This window comes from Bombus fervidus, chromosome 10 (genome assembly GCF_041682495.2).
Source record: "Bombus fervidus isolate BK054 chromosome 10, iyBomFerv1, whole genome shotgun sequence".
In the NCBI taxonomy this organism is placed as follows: Eukaryota; Metazoa; Arthropoda; class Insecta; order Hymenoptera; family Apidae; genus Bombus; species Bombus fervidus.
This window is the reverse complement of record NC_091526.1, coordinates 5,060,240-5,079,290: the sequence shown is the minus strand read 5'-3', so window position 1 is coordinate 5,079,290 and position 19,051 is coordinate 5,060,240. Positions and strand designations below refer to the sequence as shown.

Here is a 19,051-nt window from a genome sequence, read left to right as displayed (position 1 = left end):
CTTGCTTGAATATATTTAATAGGTAACGAGATTTTTTAATTTTTCGTATTTAGGATGTATAATAAGTCAAATGCTTGGTTACGGCCGTTTCTGTATGAAATTCCTTTTCCTAGAATTTCTAAACTTTTGCAAAGAATCGCAACTGCAAAATTTCTATCCATAACGCTAGAGTGAGAATCCCAGGCATTGAAAACTGTTTTTATCAACATCTTCCATTATGAAAATTTCATACAATTTGATGCTAATACAACTTAACTTTTCTCGAAGATACGTTAAAAGTGAATCAAGATCTTCACTAAAATACGAAATACGAATAACAATTTAAAAAACAGAAATGGTCGTTCATAGAATACAATGTATTAGCAAAAGAAACAGAGAAACTTACCATTAGGATGAGTATTCCTATCGAAGTGAGCGTTCAGCAGTTCCAAAGCCTGTGGAGTGAACGAAGTTCGTCGCTTTCGTTTCTTGTTCGTTTCCACGCCAATAAAATCTGTCAACTGATGTAGCCCGCTCTTGTGCCTGTAACCAAACGCACTATTCTCATTCCTGTTCCATAAAATCCATTAACGTTATACGTTTCAACAAATCAAATCAAAATTAGAAAATATATCTATTAATAACAGACACATAAAAAAATAAAATAAAATAAAATTCACAATGAACACGTGTGTCACAGGAATGAACATCATGATCTCAATGATGTGCTATGTTAATTAAATAATGTCTTGAAAAAGACAATAAAAAGAACAGTAAAGGAGGAAGGAGAAGCTTCCTATGGACAAACCGACTTGATAGCGAGAACTGAATTTTCATTTCGCGCCAGTGCAAATACCTCGATCATGTTCTAATCAAATATTAAAACAAAACACGCGGATTTGATCGTGTGTTAACTCGGCAAACTTTCTCTGCATCAAAGCGATTCTCGTGAAACCGGAAGCGCCATAAACAGACAAGAACAGACAGATCTGGACTAACCGATTTCATCCATTTCTATATCATCTTCCTTCCTTTTCACAAAAAAAAAAAAAGAAAAAGAAAAAGAAAAAACAAATGCTAAAAAAGAGATTATTAATACACATGGAAATGTAAGAGAATACAAAATCACAGATCCAGATAAATTTGGGTAAATCTAAACTAATCAATTTCATCCATTCCCTGACTTTTTCGGATAAACAATGAGTAAAACCAAAAAGGAAGGAGAATAAAAAAATTGGATAAATAGGGAAAAGTGGAAGAATAGACAAATAGAGAAGAGGAAACATAGCGAGCATTTTGCGAGACATTCATCCCCCTTGACTGATTGGTCCGCGTCCCTAGCCGACTAACTTTCACGAATGGAACGGTCGAGGGTATCGCGACGTCGCCGTCGCGCAAATGAAATTAGCGATCGAAGCGTCGCAGCCGCTTCGAAAAAACCTCGTAACCGTAAACAGGAGAACTTCCGCTGGGAATCGCGACTAAACGAGCCAAACGCGTGAGAAAGGGTGAAATGTAGCGAGAAAGACAGAGACGACGAGAGAGAAGGAGGGAGAGAAGAGGATGAAGGGTCGGCCGTCCCCGACGCACACAACACACAGAGGGTTGGCCGACGGGGGGATAGAGGCGTAGGTGGACGCCGCTGTGGAATTTATGTTTTTAATTTAACTCCGTATGACCAACTGTCGAGCCCCGCCGAAAAAAGTGCAGGCTGAGCCATTAGCATCGCGCGGTGATATTTCGTCGAATCCGCGAAAACAATATGCTAATGGAGAAGCCGGCGAGCGCGAAGAACCGATGCTTCGAAACCAGCTACCCCCCTCGGACAGGGGGGGAGTTTTCAACGGAGGCTGACGAACGGCCATGGGATTCGAGTAGGGGTGGTACGGGGCGATACGTCCACGCTACGCCGCTGTTTAATAGGGAAAAATTAATGGGGCATTTAGATGGTGATGAGGTAGACTCGATGGAATAAGGAAATGTTTTAGTTCGAATTTTGTACGCGTTTCAGGAGAAAATGGTAAAATATCAGTATGTTATAAATTTATTGTAACAATTCCGTTTCGTTTTCGATTTCGATTTCGAAAAATAGATTATATAATATAAATATTATTGCGTTGAAGATGGTAATCTGATGGAGAAAAATTAATGGTGCATTTAGATAATGACGAGGTAGGCTTGATGGAATAACGAGATATTTTATTTCGAATTTTTTACGCGCAGCTGCTGAAAATGGTAAAATGTTAATATATTACAAATTTGTTGTGATAATGTCAGAGTTCTAAGAGTGAATTACAACATATTAATGCGTTTAGAGATGGTAATTGCGATGGCATAGTTTCATTCCTGATCTTTTGTTTATTTATACATTTTACTTGTTTCTTTTACTTTTTCAGTGTATAGACGTCATCAAGTCTTGATAATACGTTAAATATTTATGTATCTATTTGTATCAGAGAAAATTATTCTATTATTGTATTATAATAGTTATGACGGGTAGTTTTCTTTATCTGGTTTTTTATTCATTTTTATGCAAAGAATCGACCTCTAGTTGGAGATATGAAATATGTAAGGGAAATTTCAATGTTCTTAGGGATGTCATGGTCTGGATAAAATAAAAATCAATTACACTAGCATCTTATTAATTAACACTCCTTATTTACTCAAATAATATTCAAGGAAAGTTTTTAGCGATCTTCAAAACTGGTATAAACGTTGTTACAGTGGATATTGCAAAGGTAACAGATTAGTTTCCTAGTAATTGACGAGAAGTGGTAGAATTTATTAATTTCGTAGAAAAAGCCAACCCTATCATTCTCCGTTGTTTAATATTCAAAGATATGTGATTAAAATTAACCATACGGTAATTACATTTTTCCTACAAAAGAGCTATATTTTTAGTGGCGCACCGGTTTATTAATTATATTTGAGTCATTGGTGTAAAAGGCTGATGGAGTTTGTAGCTTCGAAGCATTCGTCGAAATGTGAATTCAGCCATTAAAAAAATGTCGACGCCCGAAGAGTTGAAAGGCCACGGTCGAAGGGAACAATTAAAAATGCAACAGCGATAAGATATCTTCCAAGGTGGTCTTCGAATTATTAACGGTAGGTATTATTATGAATATTGTTTTAATCGTTTATCAAAGCAATTGCCGACATTACGGCCGACTAAAATGCAAGCTCGAGTTCCGAGCACTTATTAAAAGCTAGTTGAATAAGGAAAGAAACGGAAAGAGAGAAAGAGAGAGGAGAAAAAGAGGAGCACAAAGCTTTCAATAACTGAAAACACGCGACACAAATTAAAAGGCGACCGCTTCAAAGCGGTCACAAATATCGTAATTGCTTCTCTTGCGCCAATTTACCACCGCTTTCAATAATCTTAATAAACCCTTCCGCCTCCAAAGGAAACGTTATTATCGCGCGCGTGTATTGCAGGCGAGAAAAGCTGACTGAAGAAGAGAGGAAACTCGCCGGGACGAGTGACGAGGGTTGGATAAAGAGAGCGAGAGAAAAAGAGGGAGAAAGGGAAAACGTGGAATCAAACCGGCGTCGAGGGTTAGCCCGAGCACGTATTCCCTCATAGGTGAGAAGCCAAATGAAGAGAGAAAGAGGGGAAACGAGGTAGGTACGTAAACGGAGGAGAAACAAGGACAGGGATAAAGCGCGGTGGCGAGGTTTAATCCGCGAGGGCGAGAGAATAAGCAAGAGGAAGCGAGAATTAAACGTCGTCGTCGAGGAGGAGAGGAAAAAGAATGAAAGGAGCCTCTAACACCGAGCCGACGTGTCGCGTCCAAGACAATACGCACCACATCGTCTCTTTTCTTTTCTTTTTTTGAAATATGAATCACGACCAAGTACGTGCTATCAGACAAACGTTGAAAACGTGCTTAGTCAGCGGGGAGGTTTGATTCTTGTCTCCTCTAAATCCGTCCGCTGGATCGTTGGAATAAATCAGCTAATCGAATATTTATTAGAAACTCCTTACCGGCTGGCATTAAACAAGCTTAAATCTTGCCGAGATGTATACATACAGTAGCTCACGAAAGTGTTCAAACACTTGTGGAAACCTTTTATGAATATATTATATGCGTTATACGAGACTTTAGAATTTTATTAGCACTGTAACGAGGCTTAACTATCACGGTAATACTATTGGTAAAGTTTGAAACAAATCCGAATAAGGCACATAGGAGTTACAAAATATTTAGTGCAACTACATAGGGGTCACACAAATATTTAAATTGTCTTATGTGCTTAAATTTATTATGTGCTTGAGATGATCAAATACTGTATACTAACTTTTTATTGAGTGCATATTTGCAATCAATGAGTTGTGAATTCTATATACATATTCAGATTGAATTTAAGTTTGCTCGACATGTCTCATTACAGTGCAAATGAAATTTCAAAATCTTTGACGTGACACATACGACTTGGACATAAAAGTTTTCTATAGATATTTGCAATAAATATCTTGTAACTTTTTTTGTTACATTTTCATACTGATACTCATATACATTTTCAGACTGATTTAAAATTTGCACAACATAATCGTAACAGTCCTGTCTCGTTACAGTGCGAATGAAATTTCGAAATATTTTATATAACACGTATAATATGGACGCAAAAATTTATAGTAAGTGTTTATGTATACTTTTGTAAGTTAGTGCGTCTACATATTCACCGAACTTTGGAAAAAGATAAAAAACAGAGACTTGTAAAGGCGAGAAATGGAAAGAAATAGCATTTGAGAGATTATGGAAACACCTGGAGCCATTGGAAATCTAGAAGGGAAGAGAAAATATAAGCAAACTGCGTAATAGACGAAGAAATAAACGAAGAAGGAGAGAGATTGTGGCGTGGGTGTACCATGGATTGGCGAGTGTTCGCGTTTACGCGACCGTGTAGAAATTCTAAGTAGAATAAGGAAGAGAATCAGAGGAGTGAAAGAGGGAACGAGAAAGAGGCAGTAAAAGGAGGTGGAGAAGAAACGACAGGAATCATGGGTAAGAGCTTGGTGGGGCAGAGAGCTGCAAAGGGAGGGGTACATCAGAAACCTGATTTTAATTAGTCCACAGTTTAATTACTCGGCAGATAAATCGTGCACGTGCACCGCATAAACTAGCCGCTTTCATTTTTCCCGGACGCGGCCGGCACGGTCGCGCTTACTTCTATGCCGCGAGAATGCAGGATGGGTCATTGTTGCTCGGTTGGTGCGCGAGCGAAAAGAGAAATGACCGTGCTTAAACCGTCATCGAATCGGTTGGATAATAGTCCGCTGTGTTAACCGGCTGACGGATCCGCAGGCTCGTAATCCTTCCACGTCCAGCTCTATGCTCGGTTTCGAATTCAGTTCCTTTGAAATCTAGTGGTAATTGAATATTTTTTGGTCTTTTCAAGATCGGATGGTCTAATGGGTTTATTACGGATTCGTAGATCGCAATGATCATAATTGGGTGTATGACGCTGCGGAAGAATGATTTAATTATGTAGGATATTTAAAAATATTTAACAGAAGGATACTTTGACAAGTATTTGGTCTCTAGAGCCTTTCGAATTTCTAACAATTCTGGAACAGTTGTCGAATTTGAGGTTTGTAGAAAATTAAGACATTCTATTTTGTTAGAAATGAAAATTTATTCTTTATTCGTATATTTATTTATTTGTTCTAATGCGAATATTTTCTTCGAAACGCACCATCATCTTCTTTACGATTTTATTATAGTCATCGAACTTTTATGCTTCGATTTCACTTCTTTTCCAATAAATAAACTTTTAACATATTTAAGAAAAATTTTACAACGAAATTGAGATAAAAATAATCACACGTTCAACAATTGTCCATTATGTTCGTCGAACAAAAGAAATATTTTTCCAACGAGAAAAAAAAAAAAGACTTGATTCAATCGAAAATGATTTAAAGAACACAGATTCTCACATTTTTTCTTAGAATGAACACCTCGTCTGATAATTCAACGTATCACGTTCTACCTGGAGTAACGAAATGACGCGACGGGAAAGAGAAAATGAGAGGACTTTCGCTTTTCGTTTTGAACGAACGAGTAATCAAGGAACGAATCATTAAACGGGAAAACGGTTCCGGGCCAATAACGCCGGGGATGATTCGCTGTATCGCCGTGCAAAGGTGTTAATGCATAGTCAACAAATCATTTTGTTCGTTTTGGGAAAATCTGTTGATGTTACGCCGCGGGAATGCGGAATGGGTCATTGTTGCCGGCTCGGCCGCGAAAAGAGAAATGACCGCGTGCTCCTGTCATCGAATCATCCGGTTCACGGTCGAGATACATGCTGCGTACCTCGATACGCTACCCTACATATATAAATACATATACGTACATGTGTATTTTATAACACGTCTGTTGTATTTGCACGTGTTTATATATATCTTTTTGCATATAACACACGTATATATACTCTCCGCACTTTTGCCGATAATAAAATGGCATCACGGTGAAATCGAAACCATAAACCGTGTGTTAGGTGTCACCGACTCGTGAAATTCGATTGATTGATACTCTTAGATTGTGATATTTGTTAAACAACCATTCTGTATCGTGGGAATATGAACGTCAATTTAAAGATTAGATAGGATATTTTGTTACGAATATTCGCAAATCATGATTTTTTAAGTCGATGATTTAAAATACACATCATGTGAGAAGATGAACGTTTTTTTCATCAGCATTCAGAGTTTCGAAATTTTTTAAGGTTTGGACTATATTTGAATTAGATTAGAACTCTATGATTTTAGCTTTTAAACTACAGGAGGATTCTAAATGCTACACGTAGAAATTTTTAAGATCAGAATATTTTAACCCTAGTTGCTTAATGATTCTTAAGCTTCTTGGGAAAGTTACTACGGACTATTGATACTCACTTTTCGAATGCAAGGAAATCTAACAAAAGGACAGTCATTTAAATATTTAAACAACATTTCTTTTCACGAAAACCCACAAATACTATTCGTGACATTCCAAATCCGAAAAATCCCTACGCGACATAATGCAAAACTCGATACTTCATTTCAATTTACTCCTATCGAAGCAAATTTCCTATATTACAAAATTAATCTGCATAAAATCAAAAGCAACAATAAACCATGAAAATTTCGCAAGAATATCCACGGCAATGGAAATAAGTCGGCGTGCCGCGTATCGTTCGTTATGAGGCCGGTTGTATCGGTCGGCCACGGTCGAACGATGAATTAAACTTTAAATTTCGCTAATTACAGATCCTGATACAGCGTTCGCAGAAAATCGTGGGATGTCGGTGTGTAGGCACGTCGGTGCACGCGGTAAAACCGATACCTCGAAGGAGGAAGCCGATAGGCGACTTCTTTCGCGACACGAATAAAACCGGCGGTACCTGTAGCAGCGCGGAGAGCACGGTCCCGCTAACGGTTTCCCCCATTCTAATTAACATTCCGCGTATTTATTAGACGCGGATCTGCAATTAATCAGGTGGATTCAATTAGCGAATTACCAATTAGCACGCACGCGTTCACACGCTCTTGGACACCGCTTGAGATCCTGTTGGACGGTCGTTGGATAATCATGAGCCACGATATACGTCGTTAAAACGGCAATCTTGTACGTGATCGGACGATCTTCACGAAATTGAAGGTGATTCTGAGCATCATTAATTTTTTTCAATCAATAAAAGAAGAAGTTTCGGTTCTTCAAAAGAGAGTTGAATATGTATTTGGCATTATGCTTGACTTGAAAATGCTTTGCTGGAGAGTTTTAAGATTTTAGTTTCAGTACCGTTGATATCGGGAAATTTAGAAGAAAAAAAAAGTTTGGAAAATTTAAGGAAAGCATTCGATAAGTAATGAAGAATTGTTCTTGAAGGAGACGAGTACTTGGTGTAGTATTGCACTTGACAATAATCGAGCTTCAGAGGGAGAAATGTTTAATCAGGATTTGGACATGGATTTTTAATTTGTATACTTAAGATCTTTTCATATTGAGAAATTTAGAATGTTAACGAATTTAAGATCTCAGTTTGAATACCTAAGGTATTTAGATGTTACGAAATTTGAAGAAATTAGAAAATTTAAGACGTGTTCTATGAAATGTGTCTCGATAAATATTTTTGAATTTGATTAAATTTGATCTTCGTCGAGTTCAAATTTATCAATACGCTCGAGGAAGATTTTTTTCGGAGGTAAGATTATAGTACCACATCTTTACTTTTTCCTACATCACTACAAATCTACAAAATGAATTGAAATTGTAAAATGACATTCCAGAAATATACTCACCTCTCTTCAGCCTCTTTCATCCACCTTTCAAGGACCGGTTTTATCTTCTGCGCGCTCTTTGGCGTGATGTCCAACTTTTCGAATCTAGAGCCAACAATAAGTTATGATTCTCGTTCTGTGATCTCGTATCTTATATAAGATGAAAACTCGTGAAGGAAGAAATCGCACTTTCCACACCAAAGACGTAAAGACACGCTATTCGATCATTTAGAAATACCAGTCACAAATATTATCAATTAAGACACTTCGCGTAATCATGTTCGAATGAAAAGGTATAGAATTGAATTGATAGAAATTCTTTGCGTCTTTGTTCGACTAAAGGAGCACTAAAAGGCATGCATTGACTCAAAAACAGGACATTGACAATGCGTGCATGCTTAAAGGTTCTGGTGATGCCGTGTATGATGTTGCCAACGCGCTTCGAGAGCTAGTGTTCTTCTGCGACGAGCGTAAACCAAGTTCATTATTGTGAAGATCGAGATAATTAATTTAGAACAAGTATCAAAAAAATAAAAAAAAAAAAAAATATGAAGACGAAGATCGTCTAAAAAGGAACACACTCTCGTCGACGGACGTCGATCTCCGCGATTTCTTGAACGTGTTCTTACGCGTTGGCGACATCATGCCCAAGTTTGCCAATGCCCTGGCTCGAAGAAATCGTTAACTTTCAGAAGTGCTCCTTTCGCATTTCATTTATATTTTACTTTTTATCTTTCTTTTCTCAGAAAACGGAGTTAGAAATTAGTGATAGTGCTTTTGCAGCTATACCCAAATATGCCCCATATGGTACTAAGACGTGATTAAAAAGCGACTAAACGTTTCGTCTAACGAAACACGAGGAGAGTCGAACAGAGAAGATCGACAGACATTGGACAGAAAAATAGAAGAAAGATCAGGGCGAGAGTAATCGGATAGAAGTTAATTCGTACTAACATAGTACGCGTGTACGCTTGTTCCTGTATCAATTTCGTTTATGTAATAAAATGAAAAAAAAGATATATATATATGTATATATATAAAACAAAGGTAAATTAACCTGCGAAGGTTTGATTGGTTCGTTGAGAACACTCATTCCGAGCTACTCGTACGCCTTTTAACATATGCACACGACGATACCAAATGTACGGATTCACATGCTTGGGTATAACTGCTATGCTTCCAGAGGATTTGAAAAAGTTTTAGATTTTTAGGTAAATTAAATAGCATGAGGGGTGAACGTACGTAGCTTGCTGCTGAGAGGCAATCTGCGAGGCAGCGTACATCTGGGTAGCCAGGGCACTGGGGAACAATCACCAATGCTTAAATTAGTCGTTACGATAACAATACTATATGGATGTAGAAACAGTGTTTCTACTTGCCACCAGCATTACCACTGTGGTTCCTTTCGTAATTTTATATGTATTCTGGAAAGACATGTCATTCGTGAAACTTGAGGGTTGAAGATAGTGTACTCCATCTCTTAAAAATCATAATTGTAAATGTAAGAGGTTTGAGGAACCACCGTGGCAGGTTACACATTAGACATTTCCCACAGAGTACGATCACATGAAAATTCAACGACGTTTTACTCTCTTAGAAACTGTACTCGAAGAGCGTCGAACATGATCAAATATACAATATAGTATACGATATGAACCAATACAAATCGGGATAACTAACTCTTTCGTTTAAACACTATGTCCAAAATGAATTGGTTACTTAAGGCCATATTTTGGATTACCAATTTCATCACATATACTGTTGCTTCATTCATCACGTGTACTCCTTTTTTAAGGCAAAAAAATATAGAATAGGAAGATATGTTCTACAAACTCGTTCCTACGAATAGACACTTCCCTCAATTTCCATTCGAACAAAAGTATAGGAAACACGAAACAGAGAGATTAACAGAGACAAAAGAGAGTGACATAACGAATGTCAGGATTTTGTACGCTGACTCAATGGCCAATTTCATTTGGACATAGGACAGAATAAAAGGATGTGTGACCGTTTCGAGGAACTTTCAACTAGCGATAAGTGTCCCTTAGCCCCGACTTTTCTAAACGAAAGAAGACATCATCAAGATTTACCGTAGTTTAGAAATGTATATAGATTGTTAGCAGCCAGGGAACTATCGAAATCCACCATTTTTTCCCCATTTCCAGTGACCTGGCACACTGTCATATCATAACCTATTAACGTTTTCTATTTCTGTGTCTCATCAGCGACGTCCGTTTCAAATTATTCGTCATAGAAGAAGATAAAGAGAGTATAAAAAGAAATTAAAAAATAAAACAAAGGGAACACGCGACTGTTTCGTCGTACACTCACCTGCATATGGCACTTTGGCTGTAAGCTGGCCCCTCTGTCACGCTCAGGGCCTGTCCTACCTGGGTCTGCGTCAGACCCAGCGACAATCTGCGAAACTTGAACACCTTTGCGAACTCCTTGATCTCGTCCAGATTGATGCCATCGACTACGTTGTTCGTGGCTTCGTTGATCGTCGGTTGATCTGCAATTATAGTTTGCAAATCTCCCGTCTGGTGGTTTTAGAGGTTTAAACGGAATCAGGAATTTTGGACGTTCAAAGAATTCTTTTATAGCCAAAATTTGATTATCATTTCACTACTGTATACAGTTCATCCTACAGTTTGTCAATTATTCAAAAATGTTCGATTTTGGTTGATTTATAAGTAATATGAAACAGATATTTGAAGAATATTTAATTTAAGAATAGTTTCAATCGCTAGTTCTTAGGATTGTTTTCATCCTTTCAGAATTAGCCATTAATAATAAGAAAGATATGTGTTCAATATTTTTCCAACTATGTTCCACACATAAATGCAGATTTTTAACTATTTTCTGATTCTCTGCTATCAAGATCTAATCGTAGAATCAGCGGTTATGGAAGAACATATTTTAGGTTTATCAAGAATTAGAACACTCTCCTATCGAATTCCCAAATGAATTAAAAATTTTCATTTCTCTCTTGATTCCTAACTAACGAAACAAGATTTATTTTTCTCGGGATGACGTGCTCAGACAAGGATTACAGGAATTTTCCAACGAGTTCTAAATCGATTCGAGGAAATATAATTCGCTCTGGAATGAAAACTGTCAATTCTTCCGCGATTGTTTGGTAAGAAAATCCACTTATACCGATCTATTAAGGACGTGTTTTGGCAGAAGATTAGAGGAATTTTCGATGGAGTTGCGGATCGATTTCGCGGGAATGTTTCGAAGTTTCATCGGGAGTCTGCTTAATGACATCGGGCGGCTTCGTTAAAGCAGCTTCAGCTACACCGATTTCACTCGTAAATCTGTCACCCCGAATGTATACGCACGCAATAGTGGTGCCCACATGCCCCGCAATCTCGACCAGTTCGAGCCGGCTTTCTGTGCCAAGCAATAAACTGCAAATCCTTCTTCCGAGGCACACTGTTTTCTGCGATCATTAATTTCCAATCGAACGCAAGATCCTCGTTTCCGCGTGCGGACAAAAACGCATCGACGACGATCCTCGACTTTCTCGTGTCAGCGATCCTCCAGTTTCGATGAACGTACAAGCATTTTCGAGAATCGATACGTACAAGGAAGCGTAACCTTCATACTCGCAATCAATGAAGAACGTAAAGATCGTTAAAGCGAATCTTTACACGGGAATATTATTTTTAACGAAATACCAACATTCAGGCTTTTAAAGCATTTAATGCTGTAAATACATTATGTTCGTTCTGATATTTTAATGAAGTACAGAAATAAAAATTTATAATCCGCTACATTCTGCAGTCGAGTCGAATGTTTCTTTGGTAACTTTGTATTTTAATTCGATGGAAGTTTGTAATGGACAGTAATTTTGTTGAAGAGTACTTTTACGTAGCACACACAGGCGCAGTGATCATAGCTGTGATAAATAAATCAACAAAATTTTTTACATTTTCTTGTAATACAAGTTTTCAATTGCTATAGTACAAATAATTGAATCAAAAACCAAATTGATCAACTCCAGTTCCAGAATCTTTTAGAAATTAAATAGGTCGATAAAATTTATCAACACAACTAGTGTGTGGACCAAATGTGATTTCCCCACAATGGACATTGCAAGATGAAATCTTTCAACATTTAAGGCTAATTCTATGACGACAGAAAAAATCAAATATCTATGATAAAAGCACGAATGAATAACGTGTTGGTGGAAATTTATTCGTCTCTCAAAATTTACTCTCCATTATCAATCTCTATTCGTCGTGTTTGAAATAGGCAAAGCATCTAACCTTCTTTTAAATTTACGAACCGTTACTCAAGGATCGGTTATCGGAGATAGGTTAACAAAGACGCAGATTTATTAAGTAACGTGGCACCGGCAATTGAGAATCGTTAGGCTCGATACGTCCAACGATTATTCTGATCGTTGCCCGCGGAATGACGAAGTGCCAACCTAAGCAATGATTGTGAATTATTAAAATTATTGTCTGCCGGCTGTTGAGGTTACGTGCACCGTAGTCAGAATCTTTATGGCTTCCCAGAAGGCAGCGAGGCAACGATCTAATACACCGTAATGAGCCGTGCATTGTATGATATCCTATTAGGATTATTAAGAGCTTCGCGGCACGGCTTGAACCGCCGACATTATTATTTATCGGCTTTGACCGTGCATTAAATGCTGTATCGTCGGAGGAAAGAAACGTAATTCGAGGCAACCAGACAGGAAGAATCGTTGGATTTATAAAACATTTTTACTTCCTAATAAATAAATGATTCTTCCGTCGATCAACTTAATTATCAGATCATAAAGCATCGTAATACATCGGATTGTGCCGGATTGAAACGCTTCTGCATCGGACTGACGATCAATTTTATGCTTTTATTCTTGAATGGTTTGCCAAAGAATTATTCGTCAATTTATTTTTACGCGATCGATATTCGTTTAGATATTTATCGTTTGTCTGATTATCGAATATCGTATGTTTATTAGAGAAAATAAAGATAAGTTTGCTTGGTGAATCATTCAATGACATCCTTGTTGAAATGCATATACTCAAATATGGTTGATCATACAAAATTTTTGAAAAAATGCTTCATATTAGGAGCTTTCTGCTCCTAATATTACATTATCAAACATTTTACATCTTCTCATCTTATAATTAGTAACCTCTATTTTCTCATACATAAAATGAAAATATTCTTTTCTTGTCTAAATTCCTTTGTCTTTTCCTTGTCTAAATATGATTCATGAGATAATTAACACATTAAGGAAGTCTGAGCAAATTCATATTCTTATGAATATATCTAAAAAGAGAAATTGTTAGCAGAAAATTGTTTTAGCCCCTAGAAATGATCTCTTTCCACCCACAAATATAGTTGACTGTGGATGTGTATACAATTTCATAATTTTGTGTGTGAACTAAAAAAGTGGAATGAATCTATGAAGATTGATTCCAACTACTATGAATATATTACAATGTGTATTTAACTTTATGTATTTTACATATTATGTACATTTTATAAAATTTTGCACCGTTAAGCTTCCCATAAATGTATAAACATGCACAATCTACCAATCAACGTTAGTCACATAAATTATCTATACAATTTCTCCAAATTCCAAAATTGCTTAACCTATCTAAACCACCTAAAGATTCTTACTATCTTACTACCTATCCCAATAATTTCAATCTAAACACCTGAAGACATTCCTTTCTTCCCTAACTCTTATCAGGAAATTTCGAAAACTGAACATATAGCATTAAGAAAAGAAAATGAAATGAGAACTTCGATCTTACTAGGTGAATCATTGAGATCCTCCTCTTCTTTTTTGGCGTTGTGCATGCTGCTCGGCGAGGGCTTCACCCCGGCTCCGCTGGGTCCGTGCGTGGTCGTGATTGTAATTTCCCCATTGCTAGCCGCCAGTCTGTTCAGAGCCGAGGCTGCGGATACCACAGACTCGTTCAAAGGCGACGATTGCTCGGGTCTCTCTCTATGATGCTTCTCCGTCGGCTGTAAGGGGACACAAGGGGATTGGTAGTAACGGATTAGTAGCTCAACCAGCATCAACGACAATGCTTCATGATTCTCTTTCACGCCAATTATGCACTTAATAATGAGACCTCGTCCTATCCTTCTTTTATCGTATTCTATCTCACTCTATCTCTTGAATTCAAGACACTTTACAGACTAATTAGTGGAAGAAACGCCGCCTGAAATACTGAAATACTTTCTTAACGAGATCGCTCGCTATCGAGGAACTATTCTGCCCTGTCCCGTTGATCTTGCGATATTTTTTAAGCCCTTTCCACCTTCACCCACAGTTTCGCTTGTATATCGATCCGCGAATTGACTCGTTTGTCTATCGTTAACTTTCCGGTAGCGGGATCGTTCATTAGAAGACCAGGAGTGACGTTAGTTATTGACGAAACCGGGATAAATCAAAATTCCTGCAGCGGAAAAAGTATTCCGGTTTCGCTCCGCTGGTCCTTTCGCGGATGATAATTGTAGCAAACAAGCGAAATGTTGCTCGGATTGGTCGTGTTCCCCCTGGTTTACCAAGGAGAATAAAAGGAGATGAAAGAGAATGGCCGTGCACAGCACGTCTATTATGATGTTAACCTTACACAACGTGAAATAGTTTCTAAATCTCGCGAATAATCCGTCAAGATGATTAATTTGAAAAAAGTTATTTAAAAGCGACGCGACTCTGTTATGTTAAACTATAGAGCAAGATTTTTCGCCGAGTCTTGAGAATAAAATAAAATCTGTCAGACACGTTTCGCTGAATTCTTAATCAGCTATATCGAACACGAAGTTTCTTCGGTGGAAACGTTTCAGTAAATATACCTCGATGATTAAATTATCAAACGGGATCTATTAATAGGATTTCGTTGTCGATGGCCAGGCAATAATCCAATTACAGTGGAAAATGACGAAATTGCTTTATTTCATAAAGCCGCGGGAATTGATCATTTTTCGAAGTATTCCCGTGAGAATGATTGTAACGCGCGTGGAAAAGGCATAAATTATTCAGCAAACGACGACATATGTAGACGCACCGTATAATGATTTATGTGGGAGCTGTGTCGATGACCGTGGTGTTGAGGAGATGTTGTTAGAAGCGGTTGCTGAGAAGCCTGAGCGACCTGGACCGCCTGTGCAGCCTGTGCCTGAGCCGCCTGCGCGGCCTGAAGTAGTTGCTGAGGCTGCATCGCGCTCAGAAGTTGCTGGCTGGCCGAACTGTTGCTTAGAAGGTGAGGCAAGGCAGCGGGACTTAACCCTAATCCTGATGCTAAGCTGGGACTTGTTGGAACTGTCACGCGGAGAAAGAAAACCACGATCCAATCGTATTTAATTTTCAGTCGTCTCGTTTTATTCATCGAATTTTTCTATAATTACTTTCATATCATTTTTGGAGAATGTATTTTATACAGTGACCGAAAAAGACTATTTTTGGCCTTTTAATATTAGAACTATTAGAACAGTTAAAATATAAAGGAATCAGAATTTTTCACAAAAAGTGTCGTTATTTTGGTCACTGCATTCTTTTGCAATTATTTCTGTACTAAATTTACTCAAAAAATTTTTATAAATTTACAATGGTGCATTATTGGAGAATACCAATACGTAGCGTAGTTTGTTATAGAACATCAGAACATTTCTTTCATAAAATGTTCAGAGAAGTAAATCTAAATTCGAAAAATCAAAATCTACTAATTCAAACTGTTTTATCCTTATCAACTTTTAACATACCGTGACTATAAAAGTTTCCAATTAAAAGGCAATCAGATCAATAGATAAACCGTATAATTGTATTTTTTAAAAGGAAAAGGAAATTTTGCAAACTGGCTTTACCTGTAAATTCACCGTTGCTGGTCGGCGTGTTCAGCATGTTCTGTGGCTGAGCGATGGATTGAAGATTCGCCAGAGTAGTAGATACGACCTGGCCGTTGCTGAGCGCCAAGTTCACCATCTGATTATTCGTGACGTGGCTGACAGGTATAGTGAGGATAGTTTGTGTAGCGATTCCTGCAAGAATAATAAATAGAGAAAGAAAGATTAATTCCGTAGGTTCCATCACAAGGTTAACAACGATACCACAACGGGTTAAGAGAACCTAGCTTGATAATTCTATCTGTGGCCTATCCTCGTATGAACGTGTCTCGAATCAATAGATACTTCATTTCCATTATGAACGTAGTCCACGCGTCGTTGATCCAGGAAGGGTAGTAAAGTTATCAGAGTCTCATAGAGGGATTATTAGGCAACCCATAGGGCAGGTAACCTCGCAGACCGGCGTAGTTGGCAAACTATTATCGTCATCTTAATAGTGGGTACAGGTACTGGCACTGGACTAGGCTGCGAGAAGGACGCCTAATCATACTTAGAATAGTTTCGGGATTACCTCCAGCTCCGCTAATCTGATTACTCTGTACACGCGCTTAATATGATTACTGATCATGAGTACGTACCCGTGTTGGTACCTATAGCTAAGCTAAGCAAATCCCGTATTCCGAACAGCCATAAAAGTTTCGCGTTCTGAGGTAAGGTCAACTGACAATCCGATTAACGTTTAGTTCCGTTCCGCGATATTCCACGATAATATTCCGAAGAACGTTCTTTTATTTCCGAGTGTCATCACTATGTATGCTGCTCAGTTGTTTGTCATTTTTGTTTCTTTTGTCTTTTACGTACGATAAAAATGGAGTTTCGCGAATATAAGGAAAAATCTCATTTGAGTTTCGTATAAACTGTTGCGGTTATCAAGCTTTCTGGTAGCTAAGACGAGGTTAAAGGGAATATGGAACTTAGGTTTTAAAAAGAAGAGAGATATGGTGGTTGAAACAAAAGCCAGATTCAGGAGTAGTTTGTTACAAATATACAATACGTCTACGACATTGTAAATAATCTAACGTACATTAAGATTTTTAATGGACTATATGAATCAGATTAAAGCAAACGTAATTCATATTTTAAAAAAGAATTGATGGTTTGATGGAAACAATAAACCACTTCAACATGTGGTTTATTAAAATCATATATCGCATTATGATATACATATATTAAAATTCTCAGTTGGTTGCTCTATCGAGATAAAGATAAATTGAATATTCTGATAACAAGAAAATTTGTCGATTGAAATAAACCGTGTTTAAGGGTAGTTTATTGTAATCACAAAATACGACTACGATTTTTCATCATAGATAATATAATGTACATATATTAAGATCCTTCGTAGACCGTTTGAATTTGATTAAGAGGAATGTATTTCATAGTTTGAAAAAGGAAAATATAACATGCGATGATTACAGCAAATCAGATTTAGGAATAGTTTGACATTCAAACATAGGTATTGTAACGTAAGTACGTTAAGCTTAGGTCGAATCACGATTTATAATCAGATCAAGACTTACACTCTTGACCCGAGTCTTTTTCAAGATTCTTCAATTTCTCGACGAAAATAGCCGACACATCTGACAAGCCCTCGCGAGCTTATTCTTAAAAGAGTATTCTAAAGTATCCAATGTTATTTGCGTTGCCAATGATCTGTATCCTTATGACCTACTGCTAGGCGATTATAGAACGTTCGATCACTATTGCTTTCAATCGCGTTCCGATTATAAAATTATTCCTTCTAGATTCTCTTTTAGGATTCCGTCTAACATATTTTAAAGACAATTGACACAAAAGTTTAATGTGTCGACTGAGTCACTAAACAATGTAATACATATTTAATCGTTCTCTATTTTCCTCGTCGCTATATATTGGTATTTCTGAAGATCCTTTGATACAAAACTATATAAAACTGAAGAATATTATTATCAACATTGGTAGAATTAATTTCCAATGAATATTAAAATTAACAGGTGACTCGATAGAGCTGTTAATCCCTGATCCTCAGGTTGAAGCGCGATATTATAGCGTATGTTATAAACCCAAGATGCTTCTTTCTATCAAATCGTGAATTGCGAATCAATCGAGCGCAAGCCAGTTAACATCGATTGTACCGAAAAGCAGTGCAAACATTATTTGCCACCACGTAACTCGTCATCCTACCACGGACTGGTCCATATCCACGAACTTCAATCCACTTAGGCAGACTCGCAAAGTTTTCGTTGCCCCTCTTTACCCTCCCTTGTGCTAGTGTCTCATTTCCTTCCCTCTCGTACCAACCCTTGCATCCACCTGTCCCTCTTCATTCCTCCTATGGTCCCAGTCCTCTCTCTCTCTCTCTCTCTCTCTCTCTCAATTGCCAGAATAGAAACTCAACTTGGTAGAAACGAAGTTAGCGCGAACCGCAATCGATATAATAGCGGCTGAATCCGCGGAGCTGTGATGTCCAGCCAGGAGAGAGAGAGAGTGGTATTAGGGTTAGGGTAGGAAGGAACGGACACGAGTAAGGCGAGGGGTGGTTATTCGTGGGTCTAGAAAGGGGTAGTGAGACGTTAATTATACATTGAAATTAGTTGCAGAGTTTGCCCTCTGCTCGCCAGGCCAGTCGAGGACCACTAAGTATGGACGACGGGGCGAGCCTTAGTCCGAGCCTTGGTCAGAGATAGTCGATATGATAATATATATTATATGTATATATACGTATATATATATAATATGTACACACATATAATATATATATATATATATATATATATATATATATATATATATATATATATATATATATATATATACATCGGCACATCTTGATTGCACAACATTATGCGCCGGCACATCGTGCAGATTTCACGATGAGACCACTCGGACTGATTTATGCCCTGAAATTCGAAGGTACTTAGTGCGAGGGTTATTGTTGGAGATTTCTTG

The 19,051-nt window shown here is 37.7% G+C and overlaps 1 protein-coding gene across 5 annotated transcripts in view; it reads right to left on the bottom strand.

Moving 5' to 3' along the window:
* The window catches only part of Pdm3 (POU-domain protein pdm3), a 211,962-nt gene that overhangs the window by 5,726 nt on the left and 187,185 nt on the right, over positions 1-19,051 (bottom strand). For 4 of the 5 annotated variants that reach the window (XM_072011846.1, XM_072011844.1, XM_072011848.1 and 1 more), the window contains 7 exons: positions 16,085-16,258; positions 15,289-15,542; positions 14,026-14,239; positions 10,574-10,754; positions 9,485-9,541; positions 8,264-8,347; positions 386-522 (listed from right to left, as the gene is read on the bottom strand). In XM_072011846.1, the coding sequence (XP_071867947.1) occupies positions 386-522; positions 8,264-8,347; positions 9,485-9,541; positions 10,574-10,754; positions 14,026-14,239; positions 15,289-15,542; positions 16,085-16,258 (1,101 nt within the window). The remainder of the gene's footprint in view (positions 1-385; positions 523-8,263; positions 8,348-9,484; positions 9,542-10,573; positions 10,755-14,025; positions 14,240-15,288; positions 15,543-16,084; positions 16,259-19,051) is intronic. The other variant, XM_072011849.1, reaches the window with a different exon arrangement.